This window comes from Motacilla alba, chromosome 8 (genome assembly GCF_015832195.1).
Source record: "Motacilla alba alba isolate MOTALB_02 chromosome 8, Motacilla_alba_V1.0_pri, whole genome shotgun sequence".
NCBI classification, from domain to species: Eukaryota; Metazoa; Chordata; class Aves; order Passeriformes; family Motacillidae; genus Motacilla; species Motacilla alba.
The window spans coordinates 8005485-8029902 of record NC_052023.1 but is presented as its reverse complement, the minus strand read 5'-3'; the positions used below and the strand labels follow the sequence as shown (position 1 = coordinate 8029902).

Sequence of the window (24418 nt, the reverse complement as noted above, 5' to 3'; positions counted from 1 at the left end):
CTCTCCTCCAGTTGAACCCCTGGAGGTGCCGTGGAGCCCCTTTGTGTGTGTTGGATGAACGCATCTCTGGGATCAGTCTGGAGCAGACAGCTGCCATAGCATTAAGCCGAGCTCCAGCTTTCCCCCAGCCTGGCATGATGTGTTCAGTCCCTTCACAAACCAGGTGCAGCTCAGCCCTTATCCAGTGGGGATTCAGTGCACAAGCAATGGTGTGTTTTCCTGCTGATCTGCTGCCTCAAATACATTTGCCAGGGCCAGGGATAGTCCATGGCTGGACCACACAGACTCTCCAGATGGGCTGAGACTCCAAAGATAGGATGGCAAGCAGCTTTGGCAGTCTGGTTGGTATTTCAATAGACAGACTCTTTTTAGCTTTGTTTTTCAAGAGTTGACCTTCTATTTTGCAACAGGCCCTTCCTGTGCCATGTTTAGCTCATTCAAACCAGCTCCAGTGTTTATACCCACTGCATTTCCTACAGTGGATATTTCTAAACCAGCTTGGCTGGTGGAGTCCTCTCCAAATGGTGTGCTAAAGACCAAATGATTTAGCACATAATTAAGAAGTAAACAATGATCAGCAAGAAGTCTGCAGTGTCAGCTACAAGACATGGCTTGGATGCAAGAAAAAGCAATATGCCAAGAAAAATGAGTAAATCTGTGTCTCTGTATCTTGATGGGGAGAGGCAGCTTCTGCTCCATCCCCAATGGAGACACAGTTCAATGGGTATTTTTTTTGTTTTGCCAGTGGCAGCAACAGTGGTTCAAAGGACACAAATGGGAGAAAAGAGCTTCCTGCAGCCACCAGGAGTGAGCATGGATGCTCCACTCCAGCTGGTTTGTGTGGAAGGGATCATTTCCTGGCCCTACTGCCGCTTGTGCCAGATGAGAGGTGGTTCTGTCCTTCCCAGCGCCAGTGCTTGAGCTCCAACACCAGTGACAGGAACTGGTGCTGCTGGTGTAGCTCCAAGGGTTGCAGTGCTGCTTCACAGTACCCAGGCAAATGGATTTAGTAGTGAGGGAAGGGAGTAGTTAGAAAAAAAGAGCTTGGTTCTGCTTTTTCCATGTTTCATCCCGTGTTGGTGTTGGGCATGAAAGAGCAGCATGCCTAAGCCCCACAAACAGAATGTTCCTTTTTTTCAGTGATTCCCTAGCTTTTAGTGCAAAGGAAAGAATAAAGACACACAAGATTATTGCGCTATGGATTTATTATAACATTTTATTAATATATTATGCTACAAAAATATTTTGATAAAATAATATTAGAAAGCATCTTTTTATTACACTCTTCAAAACAGTTCACAAAAGCAGGAGGCGGAACAGGAAAAAATATCTGAAATACATTTGAATTGAAAACTGACAAATATGCAGTTTGAATTTCGGTGTGAGCATGATCTGCAGGATGGGTAATCAGTCCTGTGGAAGGAAAAGTATTGCCTAGTTATTGCAAAGACCTCGCTGCCTTTAGCTAGATTAAGGTGCCTCCTGAAATGTTAGTCATGGAAAAGGCTGAATTTGGGTTGGGACAGAACACAGACAACATACACATGTAAATGTACACACCCACACACACACAAACACACCCACACACACCCACCCCGTGATCTCGAACTTCAGCAAGTTATCTTTCTGCTTCAGTTTAAGCTAAGCATGCTTAAATTGAAGCTGGGTTTTAGCTCACTCCATGGAACATTGATCACTTCAGAGATATGACAAGACCATACAATTTTTGGATATAATACAGAAATACGGTACTAAGCAAAGTTTGGCATGGTAACACTTATGCTGAGATAATAACCTTTGGTTTCTCTAACATAAATATATGATGGGAAATTCCTCCCTAACAGTGGTATATGGTAATGACTGAGTCATATCACTTGACTAATCAATGCACTAAACATAAAGTTCTCCCTCTTTCCATTCTCTCTTTCTCCACAACTGTATATTGAAGAACTTAGATAAATATACAACTCTGTACCTTGGGTGTTCCTAAATTACAGTGGAGCTTGGAGGAATGGGAAGGGAAGTTCAACAAAGCAGATTTTTGACACCTGTATAAAGCGTAGTTATCATAAATCATGTTCATCATTTATTGCCAGAAGACTTATTGCATTATTCAACAGCTCTAGGGATTGGAGAGAAACTACTTCAGTCATAAAATATAAAATACCTTCTGTCCCAGCTTACTGACTGGTTCTCCAAGTGGCAGTGCATGTTAATATAGTATCTGTAGTTAAGCAAGAAAAGCATTAAAAACACTGAAAGGGGAGAGATTACATTTTTTGCTGCTGATATGAGATTATTTATTCCACCAGGGCAAGATCTTGGCAGGTACTCAGCATTTGTTGATAATGCTACACTTACATTTAATGTGAATTGTGTTGGTGTCCCTTGTAGCAGTGTTGAGAGGATGAATGATGCAACCACTGAGCTTTGGACTCACCCAAGGTCGTGTCCTAGACTGCCAGACACTGGGTGACTCTCTTCATGCTGATTCTCAGAGATAAGCAGGATCACCAGTGTTTGCTATTGTATGTGGTGGGCATTAATGTTTTTGCTAAATCTCCTGCTCTTGGAATCTTGTGATAACATGGGAATCTGAGCTTTGGAAGAAAGAGTTGAGTCAGTTTTTAGGTTTTTGAGAAACCCACAGAAGAAACTGAAGCCCCCTGAAGCTGGTGGTCAGTGTTGCTTCCAGAGCACGTATCAAATCTGGTCCAGGTTTTAAAGTCATGGTTTAGAAATTCAGAAGTTCATTAGAAATTTAGAAATTTAGAAATTCATTAGAAATTCAGAAGTCACAATCCATTGTGACAGTGTGCATAAGTCTGTGCTAACCACTACTACTGTGTTTTAATTAATGCTGGGCTGCCACAGCTGGTTAGTAAACAACTCATTTTATCAACCACAGTGAAGGTTCATTATCCAGCATTGCTCTGCACCCTGTATTGAATAAAGTGACTCTATGTTGTACTTCAGGGTGAGACAAGAGAATAAAAGGAGTGTTTGGTTAGAGACCTGTGCTGAAGCTATTCACGTGAGGTTTCTGAGCTAAGATCTTCAGAAACCTACTCAGCCTTTAAGTCATATCTCCTCCCTGAGCCAGAGAGAGCTCAGATGACTGAGGGAGCTCCTTCTAGGTGGCTAAAATCAGCTGTGTAGACCCGAAATCCAACAGACACCTTGTTTTGACACCTGCACTGCACAAATGTGGGGCACCAGCAGAAGGGTTCTTGTAAAATTCATTAATTTCCCAGAATTACAGAGAAAATGCCAGGGAATGCAAAGACAGTAAAATATACTTTGATATCCAAGCCATTTGCATCCTGTGATAGCCAAACATACCACAGTATCTGAGCTAATGAAAACTGAATATTACTGTCCAGTGTAGGAATGACTCAGAAAATCTCACTGGTGATAAAAGAGTGACCGTTCTGTGCAGCACAATGACAGCTGGGAGTGTGGAGAGATTTGTGTGCTCCTAAGATTAAAAAAAAAAAAAAAAATCCCCAGAGGTTTATGGAGAAAGCCACAGATTGGGAAACTTCAGAATTGTAATTTCTGGTCTTGGTCCTGCTGTTGGTTTTCCTTACAGTCTTGGACAAGTTGTTTCTCTTTTCTGCTCTTTTTTCTCTCCCTTATCTTTACATGGTCTTGTCTATTTATACTGTAGGTTTTCCAACACCTGGAATTATTCCTGGGATAGCACCACAGAATAATTTCTGGACACAATCCGGTTACAACAAATAAAATTCAATGGGTTTTGGTTTGTTGGCTGTTCACTTTTACTACGTAACTTATCATCACCCTTAAGATTTACATACCTTATTTCCAGTTACAGTCTTGTAAATAAGACATTTTAATTCAGTTTTCATCTCTGCCTTGAACACATCAGGAGAACCAATAATCTTTTTAAAATGCATTACTGTTAAATTTGACGGTCTCTTAAACCATAATATTCAAATGAAGGCATTTCTAGAGTAATAGCTCAAATAAAACCAAAATGAAAGCTCTCAAAATATGTTTTCAATATCCATCTCTGTGCAATAAATATTATGCAAGGTGAATGGCTTCTGTCCAAAACTAACATCTCTAATCTTCTGCTAGCCAAAATACACAATATGAAAGTATGCACGGGGTCTGTTTGAATCTCACATTTGGGGCAAAGCTCAAAGTTTTCCATTCAGCCTTATCAACTGTTGGGGGAAGCTTATAGCACTCTGTTTTTGACAGCAGGTTGTGCAGGTTTCTGGTCAATTTAAGTGGGTAATAGCACAGAGGAAAGACTGGGGATCATGGTGTCCAGTAAGTTAAAAAGAAATTACCTGTATTGTCCCTGGCCTTTGCAAGACAATGGGCTGGGATGCATGATGGAAATGCTCAGTATTTCATCATGAAATCCTGTGATTTTTGTAGTCTAGTTACTTTCCAACTTACTTTCATGAAATAACTGGTATGACAATAAGCAAACTGTGAATTCTGAACTCTCTCTCACTGCAGAGTCTTGCAGATTGCATGGAATCATCTGCAGCTCCAGAGACCAGGCTGTAGGGCTGCTGGGAAACTTACAGGGTTGTTTTCAGCCAGAATTTTACCAGTGACATTGTTGTAATTATCATCATTAACTTTTTTTCTAAACTGAAGAAGCACTTTTCCATCTAAGTCAGGTTTAAACTGTTTGAACTTCCACAGTTTAAAAATGGAAGAATGTTCTGCATGTCTCCATAAGATGGGGGTTAGTTTAATTCCTGTGGTGTTGAGCAGATTTTGGACAGGACATAATTATTTCAGCACAGAGATATCAGCTCTATCAGCTCGTGGCAGCAAGAGAAAGAGGAATTTGTAGATGTTTTTTTGCCTTCAGGTTGTCCATGGGCATTATTAAAACTAGTACAAAGGAGTTCTATAGATTAACAGGACACTACATCTTTATAATCTGTAGACAAACCAAGCTCTCTTCTCATTTATGCCTGAAAAGGTTGTAGGCTTATACTTACATAAAATGAGGGAGAGAAGAAAATAATTCCAAGTAGGATTATTCCAGACTTTAAAAGCAATTTTTTTATTAAGAAAAGGGTGTCTTAATATGCGTTAGCTGGTGAATTAATTTCAGGGAAAAGGGGGAAACTGGTAATTTCCAAAGAAGTTAAATAGTTTAGTTAAAGAAAACAGGGGGAATGTAGAGGATTATCCTGAATAATGACTTACTAAGTCATGTAAAAATAACTGGTATTTTAGATTGTGGCAGCTAATGAGTTAAGAATGCACTTATTTTTCTAAAGGGTACAGGCCCCAGAGAGCAGGATCTGCTTTATTCAGTGTAAGATATGCTAATGTGATAAAAGAAGTAAAATAAAGTAGTTCAGCAGAAATGTATTATTGGACAGTTGCTGTAAAATGTATTGGTTAAAGAAACAAAGAAAGCATTCATTTGGTGTCAGTTCAGACATTTGCAGAGTTGTCAGAAAACAAATATAGAAAATATTAATTTATCTGTTTCACCATCGCTACTGATTAATAGGGATGTTATTAACATATACAACAAGAAAAATAAGTTTACCAGTTGAATAAATACATTTTTCTTTTTCTTTTTTTTTCTTTATATGAACATGTATATTTTACAAAACCCCATAGCACTATGGGAAATAAAGATCCTTCTACAAAAAGAAGATGTAAGTCAGTGTTACAATAAAGCTGTAGAGTTTCAAAATGTATCTGGGCAAAGAGACAAAATCAGCTAGAAGGCACTACTGAGTCACTGAGAAGGTCCAGCTTGTAACTGTTGTCTTAAACTCCAATTTGTTCATAAATTATCTCTCTATTCCAAGGGATTGCATGTAATATAATGTGGTCAGGAGGGCTGCAGTAGGCTCAGGAGAAAAGAAGCTATGGCCATGCAGAGAGCAAATGTTACTGATGGCCATGGAAGGCTGGCTGGGGCTGAGCTCGTGGGCTGGGATGGACGGTCGGGACGCGGCCTCTGATCCAGCTGGTTGGAAATCCAGATGGGAGGCTTGACTGTGATGTAGCCGTTGGTTATCCTGATATAGGAAGGCAACGTGGTGGTGCTGGAAAAAAACACAAGAGAAGGAAATTAAACAGGACAACCTTATCTCTACTCTGTGAACTGTCATCCCAAGTGATAGCAACCACAATGTCAATTCCAATTATTATTATTATTATTATTGTTGTTGTTGTTGTTGTTGTTTGCACACATTAGACACCAGGGAGAGAGCCAGAGACTGATAACTGTGATGATGTAGAAACAGCTCTGATCCAGGATGTCCCTCAGCTTCTGGCTGCTGACAAAGTACAGCCAAAGGAGGGACTGCTCTTAATGTATCTGACATACTGCACTCCATTTTTAAGCATCCATTACAGTTGGAATACTAAACACATTACTGGCCAGCATCAGAAACGGTGCTAAATGTATCCTCGTGCTGACCCAGGATGACCTTTCTTATGTCCTTTCTTCTCACCAAAGGTCTGAAAATTTGCTGTGTCTCAGTGACATGTCTTATTTACCATGGACCACATACTGAGTGACCAAGAGGGTCCAGAATACATTCCTTCCCTGTTTCACAGGCCTTAAAGAACTTCCCAGGATCCCCTTACACAACTGATAACCTTGAGCATGGGAGATTGAGCAGGTTCATTTCTTTCCCTGGCTTTAAGCCATTTTGGATCAAATCACAAAGCCAAAACCAGACTCAGTTGCTGTTAGGTTTCCCTGACTGTGGATTTGCCTCAATAGCAGTGTGATTGCTTATTGATTGTAGCTTGAGTTAGTACTTTGATTTGAATTTGCAGGTTGGAATTCATCATGACTCCCATGACACTGGAGGTCAAAAAGGTCCATTTACGATTGATTTGGAAGTTTGAGCTGTAATCTCCATTTCATAAAATGCCCCCATTGCATCCATTACTGGATGATCCATAATCCACCACTTGTCAGGGAGCAGCACAACCAAGCATGCAAACTGCACAGCGTGGATTTTGGACTTAAACCCAAGACATTCTGCTGAGAAGTGAGGAGAAAAATGGCAAGGGCCCCTGAAAAAAAAAAAAAGATGTGACACTAATACCTGTAGATTCTCTAAATCTTCCATAAGGGGGATTTGGAGGCACTGAAAATGACCTTTATATGATTTTTTAATGGGATAAGAAGTTATCCAGTCCTATAAATATTTAGCTACAGTATCCAGGATCTTGACCTTGGAAGGAAAAGGTTGTGTCTTGCATAATATCAGATGAAAGGAATAACATCTTACTTCAGATTCCTGCACAGAAACAGAATTTAGAAGGACTAAAGGCTTTTGTCTTTTTCTGTCTAAGCAATACTAAGATGGATTTTAGCTGCGATGCTTCAAATGTGCTGAGTCAATCACAAACTGAGAAGATCAGAGCCCACCCTGAAGAGGGCATTGGTCAACATCAAATCCCATGGACAATCCCTGCACATTACACTTCACCCTGAGTTTTGGGAGGAGTCATTTCTTCCCTCATCCTTTATGCTGTCACCACAGCTTCTGGGTGGGACAGTTGTTCTGCAGCTAAAAGTCATCTTAACTAATGTGCAATGAATTGGAGTAAAAGGAGAAGGCAGTCTTCAATTAAAGACATAGGAATTGCTTCATGGGAGCAGATAATCCATCTAACTAGCATTAGGATTCTGACACTGAGTCGCAGTGCTTGTTCCAGAGCACCCAACTGCTCAGAGAGGTCTGAAATCAGTCTTTGGAGAAAGTTCTCTGAATTCCCGTGGTGAGTGGTTGGTTTATGTCTTGAAGTGATGATATAAGACACCCAGCTTTAGAGTTTCTGCTGTATTGCATCAGAATTGCTGCAGTCACTTAACAAAAAGAGCTGATCTGCCATGAACTAATGCTGCTGTTTCCAATCTGCCTGGCAGGAAGGAATGGCATTGGATTAGGAACTGTGTGGCCAAGCTCCTGTAACATAAGTAACATCATTCCCACAGTGAACACAAAGCATCATTAAAGCACATTTCTGACAAGAAGAGGTAATGCATGCTCTGGGTAATCCAACACAAATGCAGTCATGCTTCAATTTCTGACCCAGCTCTCATTTATCCTGCTGAGTGATGATGTGGTGCACAGGTCTGGCACCACTGACAGTGGGATCACAACTCAGGTTTTTCCCCTGTACCTGGTTTCCCTAAGGTAAGCATGGGTAGGTGTTTGTCCTCATATTTTGGTACTGATTGCCACGTTACAGAACTACAAAATTTTGCCCTAAATTAAATTTTAAACTACAGGGAGGGTCTGATTTTAAATTTTAATTAAAAAAAAAATCACCAAAATGTCATTCAGACTTCCAGTTTGGGTGTATCCCCCTCTTGACACATTTTATGGGCTTGATCTGCCAGTGAGATTAAAGTTTCCCTTGCACAAACTTTCTACACCTCAGGGGTGTTCTGTGCACACAGGCTGGCCAGGGAACCTGCAAAAGCATCACAAGCCCACTCATCAGCCAGGTACATCTAAGGGATTCCTAAAGCAGCCTTAAATCAACATTTTATGTCTCTGCATGATGTTTCTGCGTTCCAGTCAACTTCCATAAGTGTTTTGGTTTTGTTTTCTGGGGGGATGATTTTTTTTGTTGTTGTTGATTGGTTAGTTTTTGTTGATTTTCTTTTCTCCATTATTCAAGGACCTGAGAATTGTTGACCCCTTCTCCTTAGTTAATGAGGTTATTTTCTGTTTTCAAGACATTTGTATAAAAGCATTCTTGTTAAGATAAATACTGTTAGGTGGGGTTGTTTGTTTTCAAAAACTCCTTGAGTGCTTTACAAGAGAACAGTGTGTTTCCACTAACGTCTACAAAGCATTTGCTAATAGCAAATGAATCACAGCTTATCCATAAAAAACCATTTTCTTAATGTACTTTTAGCTGACTGCCAAGGTGGTTTAGAGATATTTAAAGAGAATTACCCCTTTTACCAAATGCTACAAGTCCTTGTAAAACCTCTGGTCCCAGTTTTTAACTAGGCTGTTTCTGTAGTGAATGGGGAGAGAAACCTTTCCAGAAGCTGGTCCACCTCACTCCAGTGCAGGTCTCTGGGGGGGAGGTATTACTCCTGCTCAAGATCTTTCACTTCCTAGGCCTTACAGAGGGGCCCTGGACAGCCAGGCTGGATTATAACCTGATCTTAGAGGTGGCCCTGGTGTCAGGAGATGACTTCTGCAAACTCCCTCTGAGCACGTTTGCATGTGCGCGTAGGATCTCACTGACCCTCGGACATTCCCTAAGGATGAAGCAGAGTCCCCTGAACTCAACCAGACACCTTCCTTGGGGAAGATTTGAGCATTCCTGAAATGAACATAGAGAATAATAAAAATGAATCAGAGATCTGTGGGATAATAATCTAAATTATTATCACGTCTTCTCTTGCCAGACCAAGATATTCTGTATTTCAGCCTTGTGTGTCTGATAAAAATATCTTTAATAAAACATTCCACATGATCTGTGGTTAACAGGCAACCACTGGCTCCGCTGTTCATACCTCTCTTTTTTGCTTCTGTGTATGGGATTGTTTTAAAAACTTGGAAGACTCCAGGTACGTTTTAGCCAAATGACCTGCGGTATCGTATTCATGAGCTTGTTCTTTTGATCAGATAATAGGGCAGTTTTTCAAATCAGTGCATTACTCATACATTGTCTTACTATCATTAGAATGTGTAAAACTTTCCCCAAAAACGGGGCCTCAGGCACAGGTTTTGTGCACAGATTCTACTGAATGCAATTACATGATTCAAGTCCTCTAAGCTGGGGGTGTACTGAAACACCTCGATGGTTGGAAGCATTTTAAAGCTGAAAAATAAAACAAACACTCAAGCAATACATTGAGAGAATTTCCATTCTGGTTTGTCTTGCGAGGACTTTGAAGGGAGCTCGCAAACTAATTTTTAGCATGACTTGGTTAATCCATGTAAGCAGGGTTCATCTGACCACAGCAGAAGCACACAGGTCAGGACCAGAGGAGTCTTTCTGGCCCATCTGCCCCAGACACAGGAACAAGATCTAAACCCCTCCTGACATTTTTCTCATCCAGTCTCAAAAAACCAGTGATAATGACAGTAATTCCAGAGTCTGTCTAGACATCCATTTCAGCATTTCAGCATTTCTGATGCCCAGAATTACTGCCTAATATTTCACCAAATCTGCCTTGCTACAGTGTAAGGTCATGACTTGTCCTGTTCCCATGGACAGGTTTATTCCTTTCCTCTTCTCAGCAGCCTTTCACGTACTTTGAAAATTTAACCATGTTTCACCTCAGCCTTCTCTTTTTTGAACAAACAATTCCCTTCACCTTTCTTTGCAAGTCCTCAAGTGCTTTCACTCTATCTTTTCCTCTGCTCTGCCCTGGCTCTGATCCATGTCTTCTCTGGAATGAGATGCTCCAAACTGGAAGCAGTAGGCCTGGTTGAGATCCCACCAGCCCCGTGCTTGGTGCAGTAGGTACCACTGCCTCTGTATCTGCCAAGTGCACGAAAAAGAAGCAATCTCCAAGAGGACAGACAGTATTGGCACTGCTTTTTGCCCCCCAAGTCCAAACCACCATTATGGTCCCGGGAACAGTTCTGAAGCTCATGGAAAACCGCTGGTTCTCTGAGGGGGTGAGGACCAACCCAATTACTGTGATATTTCTATCCATTTCTGATCTGCTGCTGTGCCTTGGTCCCAACGTGGTTCTGTTCAGGGTGGAGGAAGTAACCCTTTCAAGTATAACTTACAGAGTGTTTGGGGATTTTTCTGGATCAAAGGAGCTATGTAAACACAAGACAACTATTTTTAATAAATGTAAGCAAATGTTGACTCAGACAGCCTTTCTTACAATAGCATCTGATGAAAGAAGCTAGATTGAAACCTGAAAAACGCATGCTTCAATTGAAAACCTAAAAAGCTAGTAAAGTGAAAGAAAATTTTTGAGTAAATACAATAATGACTGTTTTGCATTTGTGATTTGATGCTAACCTTATGATGGCTAGGGGTTTTCTTAAGTGATATTAAGCATATGCTTCCTGTTTCTTTTCAAACAAAATTTGCCCCACTTTTTTTTTTCCCTTTTTATTTAATGAACAGATGTGAAAGGACTGATCACATTGTTTTTCTGGTGATCAGAAATAATGTTCTGCAAGTGAAGACAATTATTCTTGGAACTAAGCAGGCCTATTTATGTCACCAAAATTCATTCATCAAGATTTGAAAAATACATCTGCTTAAAGTGCTGGGACCAACCCGTTGCAGTCTGTAAAGGAGCTGGCTGGCAGGAAGTCTGACCACACATTTGAAGGAAAAGAATAGGTGCTCAACCAACAGTTAACAAGAGTATGTTGGGGGGGTAAAACATTCACTAGAAAAATGTCACAAGGATTTAACTTTGAAGACAACTAGAGTAGCCTTTTAAAAGGAACATGAAATTTCCATCTTCCAAAATGTTCATAGTATTATTTCATGTGTTTCTGGAAGGGTTCTTTAGATCAACACAGCCTCTGTTCCCCCCATCTCTCTCTTCATCATTACCTTCCTTACAGACACTGTTCTTGCAGCCTGAGGGATAAATCCTGCAGGATGCTGAGTCTTGTGGTCCCAGATGAGCAGGACTATGAGCACGCAAATACCAGAGCTTCCAGCACTAGTATTCACATACTTACAACTCAGCACATCCTAAAGCTCTTTGTGGGACCAAGGCCAAGAGGCTCATGCTTTCACAAGGTTCAGTTCATTAAAAAAAATAATAATCCCACCTGGATCTGATTAGGGTATCCAGTTTTTGGTCCAGAGGAGGCCACTGCTTATTTGCAGTAGTGTAGTGAACTGCCTTAGCATGTCTGAGTGAGTAAGCACTATCACTCGCTGGTTTGGGGCCAGCAGAGAAGATCTGGCATGAGCCAAAGAAGAGCCTTCTGCCTGGTATTTTTTGGTTGCCCCAGGATCACTGGGAGCCTAGATCTCTGGTTGTGTCCCACAGTGCAAGCACCCACCCTCCCTGTGAGCAGCACAGCCTCAGCCACATGATGGACAGAGGAGTCAGCAACAGCACCAGGAGCATTTCCACAGCCCTTCACTGTCCATCTGAGCTCTCCTGATGAGACTCAAATGGGAATCATCTCCATCTGAGAGCAATGTCAAGGTCTGATCCTGCTTTTTTCAGTGCTCCAGCTCCTCTGGAGACTGACACTGAGCAATTCCCCCTGTTGAAGTGGGCACCTGTGGGTACCCAAGGGTCTTTTTCTGAGGCCTTCCTCCTGTGCAGAGGCAAAGGGCAGAGCAAATACCCTGGCAGAGATCTAATCCCCCATCCCTGCTTGTCGTTAGGACATCTGCCATGGCACATCTCTAGGAGAAAGAACAGGACACCAAGGGAAAAGATAGAAAGGGAAGCACAATTTTCACCAGGCAGTGGCTCTGAAAGCTGTGAGCAGCATGCCACGATGATGAGCCACACTGTCACCAGGTACTGAAATGCAGCTGGGGAGCAGGACACTGCACACAAGGATGGGATACTTAAATGTGCCATTAAAGAGAAGCACAGGCAGTCCTTCAGCTGACTGGCCTTTAGTGGGATTTAAAAGGTGGCCTTAATTGCGGCTATGCCATGCAGGCTTATAACCAAAGCTTATGCTGCTTTGGCTTCCTGCTTCAGTTTATAGGGAACGAGACATCTCCAGAGGACAACCCTTTCCCCATGAAGGCATGCCTCTAAGGTAGGTCAGATGAGCTTCTTCTAAAGATCTCTGTCTCTGGAATTCAAGTCTCCTGAATCCCAACCAAGCTCTGGCCCCACTGGGGGCACTGGTAGGGATGGGTTCCCAAATCAGGTCGGGACAGCAGGGTGGGGAAGAGGAAAACTGCTGATTCTGCAGTGCAAAAAGCAGCTTATGGTGGGACACAACTCCCCTCTGCAGTCCTGCAGCAGCTGCCCAACACCAAGCAGAGCAGGGCTGCAGCTGCTGTCCCTTCCATGGGATCTTGGCTCTGGAGTTTGATATGAATGAGGAAAAGGTGGCTCGCTTGGATCAGGGGCTCAAGGGGGGCCATGATGGTGTAAGCAGAAGGAGACTCAATGCTGAGATGCAGCTCAGATTCCTCTGGTGCAGTTGTGAGCCCCTCTCAGGATGGGCTGTGGGCTGGAAGCCAGGAGATTTGGTTTTTATCCCCGAGTCACCCACTGAGGAACCATCAAAACCTCGTTAAATCATTTTACTGCTACGACTCCCCTGACTCTGCTGTGAGTCAGGACCTCGGAGCGTTGGTGTGACACCACCAGCATTAACACAACCTGAAGTGTTTTTCAGGCTCTTGCTCTGATTTGCAGGTCCCAATGGCTCAGGCCACCTGCAAAACATCTCTGTGATGACAAATTCAGCCCTGGAGAGACACTGACCTGCAGTGAGGCTGAGCAAGGGCATCCTAAAGCCACAGGTGGGTCACATCGTTAAGGCAAAGTGCATCATCTGCTGCGGGGCCAGAGAAGGGGACAGGGATGGATGGGGTAGTCAGGACTGCTGCATCTGAGACAGGGAAAGGGGAGTTTGCTGTCACAGCAGTGCACCCTGAGGGCTGGGGAACACAGTGAGGCAGAGGTGGACAGGAGGATGCATCCAGCAGGTAGGGAATGAGCAGATGAGAAACAACTCCAGCACAGCCCAAGGGCCTTTTTCTGAGGTGAACTTCCAGCTTGTGGGAAGGATTCCTGCACCTCACGGTCAGACTGAGCCTCCCCCACCCCCAGAGGAGATCGTGCATGGCCCTTCTCAATGTCCTGCCCCAAAGTCCTTTAGGAAAACGCAGTGAATACAGATCCTGCACCCACACCTGTGGCTGTGGCAGAATCAGGCCTGCTGCTCCTTTCCAGACAACTGCAGAATGGTGTAAAAACACAGAATGCTGTAAAAACCAATAACCTTTGAAGCACACCCTCTGAGTAATTACCCCATTCCCATCTAATGACTAAAAGATGTTATATTCCTCTCTGATATGGCAACAACAAAGATTTTGACCTTATTAAAACCAGCCCATCAGGAAACTACATGTCATCCTTCAAAAAAAAAAAAAAAAAAAAAAGAAAAAAGAGGTAAAAAAGAAATTAAATTCTTTAAAATCCCTGTAAAGAGTATTCAAGATACTGTAGCTGAAGACCCATGATTTGTAGTAGTGTCTGGGTGGTCCTGAGACAGGAGATGACAACATTAGCTCTTTCCTCTGCCCTTCTAAGAAATGCTTTGATGATTCTCTAATATCCTAAGAATATCCCCTGTGATTCTGCAGTGGGACGAGGCAATCACAGAGCCGGGATAATGCATCCCAGTTTTACCCCAGCCCTTGCTAAGAGGGGATAGCTCAGAGCCCTTTGTTCCACCAGTTCTGCACTGACAGCTGAGCCAGGATGTGCTCCTGATAGTCTAAATAGTGATGTGGGCTCCAAACCATCCCCAAACTCGCCCCTACCCACTGCACACATCTGGCTGTGTACCTGATTTGTGCGTGTGATTAAGGCACTCATCATCACAGCTCAAATAACCATGGACTTGCTCCACTGCTCCTTGGACAGATAATGACTGCATTATTGCAGCCAAAGTAAGCAAGAACATCAAGGGCACAAACACAGATGGGCTTAGCATTGGAAAATCCCTGCCAGTGAAGATTTTTGGGCAACCTGTTGATACACAACACATAAGGAGTTAATTTGATGGAGCTGCAACCAGGTGGTTTTGAACCATATCCCAAGCATGAGCAGAATATCTGTTTTTTGTCTATATTTTGCAAACTGCCTGCTCTCACCAGTAGAGTCCCACATGCAAAAGAATTCATATTTTTGGAGTGGTCAAAACTATAATCCATATTTTACATCTTGGGCTCAACTTTTTCAATTAATTAGAACCAGAGTGACTCGCTCTGCCCTTTCCTCTGTGTACTCAAGTGTTTGTTTGGCATTGTGTGGGCCCTGTGGCTCAAATATTTTTTGCAGATGCACAGAATTAACCATGCATGTTTAGATGTGCTTGGGGAACACATACATTCATAGAGATGTATATACTTGACCCTGTCACTTTTTTGTTAAACACTGTAAAAGATATCGACTTTCCCCTCCAGATTTTAAAATGATTTAGAATAGGTGGTAGTGGGGAAATGCCTAACACATCCTGTCAAATTAAGTATTTTCTCGGAGACTGTTCTCTAAGATAAAATTATTTCAGCTATAGAGATGTCTGTGCAATGTATTAAGGAACAGAATGAACAACCAAAATATAAACTAGCTTAAATGGATGTCCAATATACTGCATTTTTCCACTTGATTTTAATTTTCTTTTTCCTTCTCCCTGTTCTTTTTCCATCTCTACATAACAGTTTTTCTCTTTGCTTAGTCTGTATCACATTTTTCTCTCTAATTCACTGGGCTCACTTTCTTGCTCTCTGCTTATATTTTTCCAGTGTCTCTCTTAGTAAGAATAATTAAGGTTGGGTCAGATCTTTGAACCTGTTATTTGGAGCACTATCAAATTCAAGCTTGTACCACTGAGTAGAAGCACTGGCCTCCTTTTCTTGCCAATAGACTCACATATAAAATAAAAAAAACGTTCACAGAGCACATCTACCAGGCACATTGAAGTGCTGCATTGGCCACAAGGTTTGGTTTCCTCCTGCTGCTGGCAAAGCAAATATGGTGACAGCGGTCACAGCACAAACTCCTTCTCCTCAAGCACTTCCAAACCCTCTGAAAGCCTGGAGATGCCATCAGTGGCCCATAAAAAGCTGCTTGCTGGCCTGCAGGGCTGGAAGGACTGAAAAACCCTTCCCTGCCAGGTGCCATAGCCCAGACCCTGAAGTGTCTCGGCAGATCTGAGCTTCTGAGAGCGTTGTCTGCAGCACGTCTCTCCATGGTTCTGCCACATGAAGCATCCCTGGCACCCAGCAGCTCCCAGGCACTAAGCCTGGCTCCCTCAGCCTGGGCTCAGGCCCCAGGTATAAAGCTCACTTTGTTCAGTTAAGTTATTCAGGAATTGTGAAAAGGTGATCTGAGCAAAATCTGAATTTGGCCTGGCATTTTCATAATTGCAGGAACCCGGCTTTTAGAGCATTGAAACCATATGAATTCAAATAAATCCTACTTCTCCTTCATCCTAGTGAGAAACTGGACTTAGACCAAAGCTGCCATTTGGGATCCTGCTGGGTTTCCAGCCTGCAGTGCACCCCGTGGTCCTGGGAGTGTAAGGGAATCCAATTTCCTCCTGATTCACTCCACAATGAATCTGTCTTATTAGACACCACAATATAACTGTGGTTAAACCCCTCCTATAAAGCAGCTGCCCACCACAATAGTAATGTGGCCTTGCTCCCTGTCATACTTTTCCTCACTTCATTTTCCAGGCCATGAAACTCACAAGTCAGAGGGGGAATAGCAGAATTAGAAATAAATCCCATATCCCTTACCTTTTTCCTCTGGGCTAGCACTGACAGTGTTGTGTGTTTGCACACAACACTGAATTTTAAAGTCATTAAATTCCACTGAATTTTAAAGACACTTCTCTTTCTTTACGGTAACTCACTGGAAGATGATTTTTTTTGTATTTTATGCATTTTATATTACTTTGCTAAGAGGAACAGCAGATTTGCAATTTTCAGGGCTTAGATACTGCTAGATACACAGGGCACTCAAATAAAAAATTCCAACTTGGTGTTGTGGCGTTTGAGCAGGTTTATTCTGGCATTTTCTTCCCTTGCCAAAGGAAAAACCTCTGTATCCAGAATTGCAATACAGGGAGTGCAGGTGCTTCACTACCCATTCACGTGTTTGAGGAATCCAACTCAGCCTGGGCATGAGCCCATTCAGCACTTTTTAGTGTCTGCAACTGCAGTCAGCCTTGAGTTAACACAAACCACACTCCTCACCCACCCTAAACTGCAGGGTAAATGTGCTACTGGGTATTGAATTTTCTCTGCCTGTTAAACCAACTTATTTTTCAGCTGAGTGAATAGAAGGAGTTTTGTAGAGCTGTGTTAAAATGCAGCTCAGGCTTAGAGGAATTACCTGAGGGTACTGAGTGCATTTTCCCATGTTATCTGTTTGATAAGAGCCAGATGACTTTTATTTGTGTGTGTGTGTGTTTGTGTGTGTGCAATAGATAATATGCCATGAGGAGTCATTGTTAAAGACTCCAAGAAGCCAATGCTCAGAACATCTGGCTAGTGAAAGTCCTGGACATGGAAAATATAAATGTCAAGGCTCATATTTATAAATTGGAAAGGCCATGACGACATCTGCTAACAAGCTTTCTTCCAGAGCCCATTTGCTGTACATGGTTATTCACAGGCAACAACAAAAGCGTGCATGGATCACATGCATGGCCTGCCCTTCCTTTCAGGATCACATGCTCCAATAACACACAAATGCTCTGTTCTCACAACACAGAAATACAAGTGTTTGCAAACCTCACAGCAAAGCTCATGCATACCAGACCACAGTGGGACACACACTGCTGGAACAGGCTAAAAATAGCTGGGGAAAAAGCCTTGCATTAACACAGAAGACAGTCAAACTCACTTAGTGCTAACTCTTCCAGTGAAATAAGCTCCTTTTCTGCCTTGCTCTACAGGAGACACTTTGTACTACAAATCTAATCCTGAAGCCTTGCTTTTATGACTGAGTAGTTGTGGATGGGCATCTCAAGACTTTAAACAAAGTCTAACCTATTTGACCACAGCAGCTCAATACTAACATTAAAACAAACTACAGGTAAAAGAAATGTGATCCTACATTTGTAACCACAGGCACCTTTTCTTCAGCTTAGTGCCAAATGAGAAATATAAAACTGATTCAATGCATGAGCATAAAGGTTTTGCTAATGACTTATTATTGTAGGTGTCTAGACCACAGTTCACCCCAATGTTCTTGGCACTGGCCACTGCCACAGAGGCTGCCCGCAAGGCTGCCAAGTTGTTAAGAGAAGGAAAAACATCAGCAGAAAGAGCCTGGACTGCTTTGTGATATCCATGAATTTAGCAAAGAATGGATTCCACGCTGTCTGTCCAGTCTGCAGTACAGTTAAACACACATACACCTCTGTGAAAATGATAGGAAAAGCAAAGATGAAGCAAGGAGGAGATGCAACTCCTGGTCACAAAATGAAGGAGAGGATACCCAGCTCTGTCTCCCACTTCCTGCAGTCTGCATAATGTCAGGTGACAAGGATATACAAGATACAAGTGACACATGTCCCCATCTCAGAGATTCTGCTGAAGGCTGCAGGCTCCAAAATACCCCACTTTAATAGGTATGGATGGACTGAAGAGCAAAGTGCAGTGTTTGTGTGATCACAGCCTCCTGCAAAGTGAGCTCAGCAGATGGAGACGCAGGAGGGGTCCCTTCCTAATCCTTTATGCAGGGCCCATAGAAGCATGTGCAGCCAGAGTTTAAAAAGGCAGGTAGAAAGAGCACTGGAGAAAGAGAATATTTAAGCTGGAAATGGAGAAAGATGGAACTGAAAAGTTAACAGGTTGTAGAAGTCCTGGCAGTGGATGAGGAAATGAGGCTGCAGTGGCTGAGGAACAATACAACAAGGGGGGATGACAGAGGAAGAGATCATCTAAACTCAGCCATTGCTGCTTCTTAATCCTAAGAAAGCCTAAGAAAACATTTTGTTTGTGCTGCATCAGACAGATCTTAGGCAGCTTAACAAAGTTAGCAGTTGCAGGGCTGTGTCCAGCCCCAGTCAGTAATACATCAAGCTGGGACAGATATAAATAGATATTATAGACTGTCTTTACTCAACACATCTCAAATGAGAAGTAGAAAACAAGAAAAGAAAGCTCTTCATAGGCTCCATAAAACATCTTGTATTGTATTTTAAATCTTAATCAGAATTGGGGAGGAAAGAGCAGAAACTGCTCTTGGATAGCCATTGCTGAATAATACCTCATTGTTCAAAAATCCTAACTTGTGTGCTCCAATTTTGTTACTCATTTGCCTTCAGAAATATGGATTTAATATTCATGATGGATTTAAATTTCACTAAAATAAAATACCTAATGCATTACCAATAGAGAATTTAGTTTAATGAAACAAAACTGAAATCTATACACAAATTATGTTTCCAAAAGACTTCTGTGTTCTTTAATGATTTAACTTTCAAGTATTTATAGCTTTCATTAAAACACCATTTGCACACTGCTTCATTTGAGTTGGTCATACTGATGCTGAGACACTTCAGTAATAGTGAAAGTAAACATGTAAGGTTTTTCTTGTTTTTTCTCTAATTTTATCTCTGTTTGTGTCATCCTACAGTGGCAGCACATTATTAAGAACAAGAGAACAAAGTAAAACACATGGATCTTTTCGTGTGTTTAACAGGTAAAAGCGAGGCTGCACATCTTTTCAGCCGCATCTGGAGGATAACAAATTAACTCTTTGACTTTACAAGGGGAAAGAAGTTATCAGTCACAGCCAGCTGACAGGGAAGGTCTATTAGCACGGAGATGCTACAGGTTTGGACATGAATGTCAGGACTTCCCGTCATTACTGAGATGCATTAGAGAGCTGTGTGCTGAGGCCAGGTTCCACAGCTTTAATTAATATATTCTGTGCACTCTGACCAACCTGATAATCCAAGAAGCCTCAATAAAAACCATCTAGGGAGGGAGGATATGTCATCACCGTATCATTTGTTACAGTCAGGAGATTTACCTCTTGTTTTTACTGTGCTGAGTTACACTGTGCTCCTATTTTACTTTCACTGGAGGGCTCGTGTACCTGGGGCTGTGCAAAGGGCATGATGACAGAACTGCCAGAGCCAGTGCTTGTTTAAAGGAGGCATTGAGCCGTCTGCTCACCTTAAAGGGGGATCAGATGGAAACAGGAAAAAGCTAAGGAGGGGAACATGCAGAGTTCCCTACACTTGGCTCTCAGGATGCCTTCACAGAAGCAAGATGGTATGTCTGAGAGAGGCAGGCAGGGCTGGGAGGAAGAAAGACCAACTGATGCACTGCTGACTGCCCAAAATGTCTTCTTCTGGACACTGTATATTCACCAGGGTTCAAAAAAATTGGGCAAACTAAGAGCAGAATTTAGGCCAGTTCAAGATATAAAGGTTCATCTTCCACAAAGGAACAAGGAGAGAGCATTTGCCCAGGAGGTATTTTGGGACCATTCCGTATCACAGAAAGCTCTTGCACCCAAACTGACAAACCCTGAAGTTCTTCTGCTGACTGTAGATATTTGTATGCCATGCCCTGCAAGACAGAGAAGTCCTGAAGCTGTGTCCTCATCCCTGGTTGAAGACAGGGCAAATAAATGCTAAGATGACACTGCTTCCTTGGCTGCACAGGCTGGAGGAGGCAGTGATCCTTCTCCCCATGAGCATCAGGAGGCACTCCCTGAGCAGTGTCCTGACCAGGGAAGCAGACAGGGTAATTTAAACAAACAAGGCCCCAGTGATGGAAATTTCAAGCTCAAAGCTACCATATGGAGGGAAATCATCTGACCACAATTTACCTGTTAGACTTCAAAGGTGTCTAGGTCTCCTCTAAATAAAAGCAGTCTTTTCTTTAATGAAGTTAAGTACTGTATTTCAGCACCATGTGTTGTGAAAAGGAAGCAATTTGGATTAATTTACTGAAATTTACCTTTCAGATGCAGTTAAATGGAATTAAAAGTTTGTCTGAGTTGACAGAGTTCTGTTTTCCATCACTGCATTGTCTTGAAAGAAAGGATAACAGGCTAAGTGCTTAAATTCCATCCAAACTGATAAGGTTCACTCTGTACAGGCAAACTCAGTGTAGTTTATTACATATTGTCTCCCTTCATCCATCACTGCTATACATTTTTTTCCCCTAAAACAACTGCTTCTTCCAAAATAAATTGATATTTGTGATGTTATTGCATTCATCTGGGGTTGAATAGTCTGCACTGGGCTATCAGAGAGCTGCCATTTCTACTTACAGGGAGAATTCATTTCATTTCCCACTAATGGTAGCTTTTGCAGGGCTAAGCTTACATCTGGGACAAGAATTTTTTTCTCTTCTGAGAACAATTCTTTGCCCTTGATTTCTTTCCTGTTAAAGCATGTGTGTCCTTACCCTCTTTCCAAACACCACCCTCACCCAGATCTCTTCTTTGGCAGTGGGAATTGCCCATTACATCCTTTCTACTTTTTTTCTTCCCACCACTGTACTTCTCTCTGTCACATCTCCTAGCTGCCATTGCTCCTTCCAAACCTCACCCCTCCCCTCCCAGTTAATAATTCCCTCCCCTCATTTTTCCCAGGAGCTTTCCTCCCTCCTTGCCTTAGGTCCCAGGATAACTCCCCTCAGCATCTGGGAGAGGTTCTCTGTTCTCCTGGACTGGTTTTGGTCTTGAACCATTTGTCTGCTACAGCAAAGGTGCAATCCTGACCTGCCCTTCACTGACCACTCTGAAACCTCACAGGCATTTCTCTATTCTTTCAATTAACTGAGCATCTCATCATGAAAAGCCAGTGAATGATCTGTAATTAATTATTTATATTACATGGGGAAGCCTAACTAACACAGTGTCAAAAGAAACAATGATACTCTGTATGCCAAACTGCAGCCCTGCAGCCTGAGGGTTTTGTCTCCCCTCGCTGCTGCCCCAGCTGGATTTTAGCTATGGGAGGTAGCCAGGGTTTGAGTCTTGTCTAAGTTCAAATTTCTCCCAAGGACAGACTTCAGATCTGCACATTTCTGCAAAATCAAGTACTTGAAGAAAAAAAATCTTGCTACTTGAAATCTCCATTCAATTTTGATTCTTGACAAGCCATTTCAAACAGAAACTGCAGTCAGGCAGGACTTTTTCAGTTTGTTTAGATTTTGGGGGAAGGAGGCAGAAGGGAGAGGAAACCACACATTTCATCAGCATTTTTTATTTTTTAATAGCCTTCAGTGCAGCCCATTACCCAGGAGATCAGCAAATCTTAGCTCTGTGAAAGACAGGGAGGAGACAGAGCAGAAGCTTTCTCATCCTCCACAGCAGTACTAAGCCTCCAACACACAAATCTAAACACTGTCCACGCAGGGGTGCCAACTCAAATGCCTCAGCTGTGAAGACAGAACAAAAAGAAAAGGACAATCTCCAAGGTACAACTGAAAGTAAATACTAATAATGATGTGTGGCATTAAATGATGACTCATTTTTCATGAGGCCATTTCAGATTGTAGCCATAACCTTGGATCAGACCCGAATGACTGTGAGAGCTGAAGTCTTAGTGGAACCATTAATTATGGATTTCCTGGCTTTTATAGGTTGGAGTCAGACCTTTGATGTTCCTTTAAGATTGTTCTCCTGTGTTCATTTCCTTTGTTTCTGTGTTGGTAGCTTAAGAAAACACCCTAAGATTTCCATGGAAGTGTATGAGATCGCCTAGAAATGCATAGTCCATAAAAGCCCAGCAATTCATGGCTCATAAAGTCCTCTAATCCATGGTCAATAAAGCTTTGGAAAAGAGCTGTATGAACCACAGTCATTTCACAGTTCAATGAGGTTCATACAGGAATCAATAACCTGGTTTGAATTCCCCTGGATTTGTGCTCCACCTGCATATTTCTCTTTGACTTTTCAGGTTGAAAGGCAGCTCCAACAGCTGAATCCTGGGGACCTCGCATGGAAACAATGAGCTTTATGCAGCTTTTCCCCAAAAGCTGTAACAAAGACCTAAATCCCTCTACTTTGTCTCAAAGGTGAACAATTCAAGTTTCAGGTGACAACTGGTGAGTCAGGGAACTGGAAGAACAGCCATTTGGAAATATGGGGCCATAGCTCAAGTTGGTACTAAACACAGAGACCTCAGTCCATACGGAACATGGGGGACTCCAATTGAAGTATATGCAAATGCACCATGGATTTTTGGGACAGGCCAGCGTGAGAACTCTCTAGTACACCAATTACCCTTCAAAAACGAGTGCCAAGTCTCACTGCTGAAACATTATTGTGGCAATGCAAAGAAGACCACATTTCTCTCCTGCACAGGTAACACTCTATTGCCTGTATGATCAGCCACCCTGCTTGTTTCCTCCCAAAAATGATCACCATACAAGGTCTGGTCACAGACACGCATTTCTGCTCTTTTCTTGCCAATCAGAAAGGAACCAGTTGGAGAGAACTCACTGTTTATTGCTTTGTGCAGGGTCCAGCTTGCAATTAATGCTGATGAAACCCAACTGCCAAAAGCACAATATGCAGCAGCTGGTTTATGAAAGTTGAGACCCCATCCAATTTATGGGAAAACCAGAGCTGGTTGTGAGTCTCTGATTTAGTGAACTTGTATTTTTTGTGTTTTGTTTTGCTTTGTTTCCAGGAAAACACCAGAAGTTACTCCAGAACTGCAGAAGCACTAAAACCATCTGAAAGCACTAAGGCAGGCTTCCCTTCTTCCAGCCTTTCCTCATTTCTAGGCCTGTGATCTCCCACTAATATCTCCCTGGGATCTTTCATCAAGGCAGGCAACACACAGTGTCTGGTTCATCACCAGCGTGGTGGGAGCGGAAACTTGTGTTTCCTCACCCCAATCTCCTCCCTTATGAAATGGAAATAGAGGGATAAAAGGCTTTGATTCAGGTGAAATCTCACAGGAGCACAGAGCAAATAATTTAACTCTAACCTTCAGAACTACCTCTTAAATCCCTTTCCTAGGAACATTTAATAAAACCAGCAAAAAGGGCAAAAATCATAAGCACCACTTTAAGCTCCCAACTGCACATTTCCACTGCCAATATCCAATATCCTTTCTGAACAGATAGGATAGGGGTAGAAGGATTGTGCCCAAGTGCCAGGCTTCCACCAGAGCCTTTAAACACCTCACTTTTACAGCACATGAGGAACTGGAACACAGACCCTTGTGAAATGCTGGGACATCATGGGACACCACAAGTCAGCAGCCCCCAGGCAGAAGGACAGAAAAATCCCTTGCATTTGAGGCAATCAGCTGTGGTGAACCAAATGCAACCTAGTTCATGCTTAAACATCCTCTGTGGAGGGGATCCAACCACTGAACACACACTTTGAAAAGAAAATACATGAATCCTTCTTACAAGGCTGGCACTGACCTCAGAAACAGCCTTATTACATTAAGATTAATATGCACCACCTTAATAGCAACCCTTACATCATTCACCCTGAGAAAACAATAAACTACAAAAAATGAGGTAACTGCTCCATTAAAAAGAATGAATAAAAATAAAAGTAATAATAATAAAAATCTGAAAACATAAATATGTGAAGCTTTTTTTCTTAGCAAAGGGAGATCTCTGAGAGAATTTCAAGCAATTTAGGTGCTATGAAAATGGGAATACGTAATGCTCAAAGACAATTATTGTATGTGTAGGTGAGCAGCCAGTTCCCAACATATTACTTAGTCCCTTTTACTTGTTAGAAGATCAATAAACA

The 24418-nt window shown here is 42.3% G+C and overlaps 1 protein-coding gene across 1 annotated transcript in view; it reads right to left on the bottom strand.

The window, feature by feature from the left end:
• Positions 1–1179: 1179 nt before the first annotated feature.
• The window catches only part of TRABD2B (TraB domain containing 2B), a 267560-nt gene continuing 244321 nt past the window's right edge, over positions 1180–24418 (bottom strand). Inside the window, exon 7 of the mRNA XM_038145149.1 lies at positions 1180–6065. Coding sequence (XP_038001077.1) covers positions 5849–6065 — 217 coding nt within the window. The 3' untranslated portion in view covers positions 1180–5848. The remainder of the gene's footprint in view (positions 6066–24418) is intronic.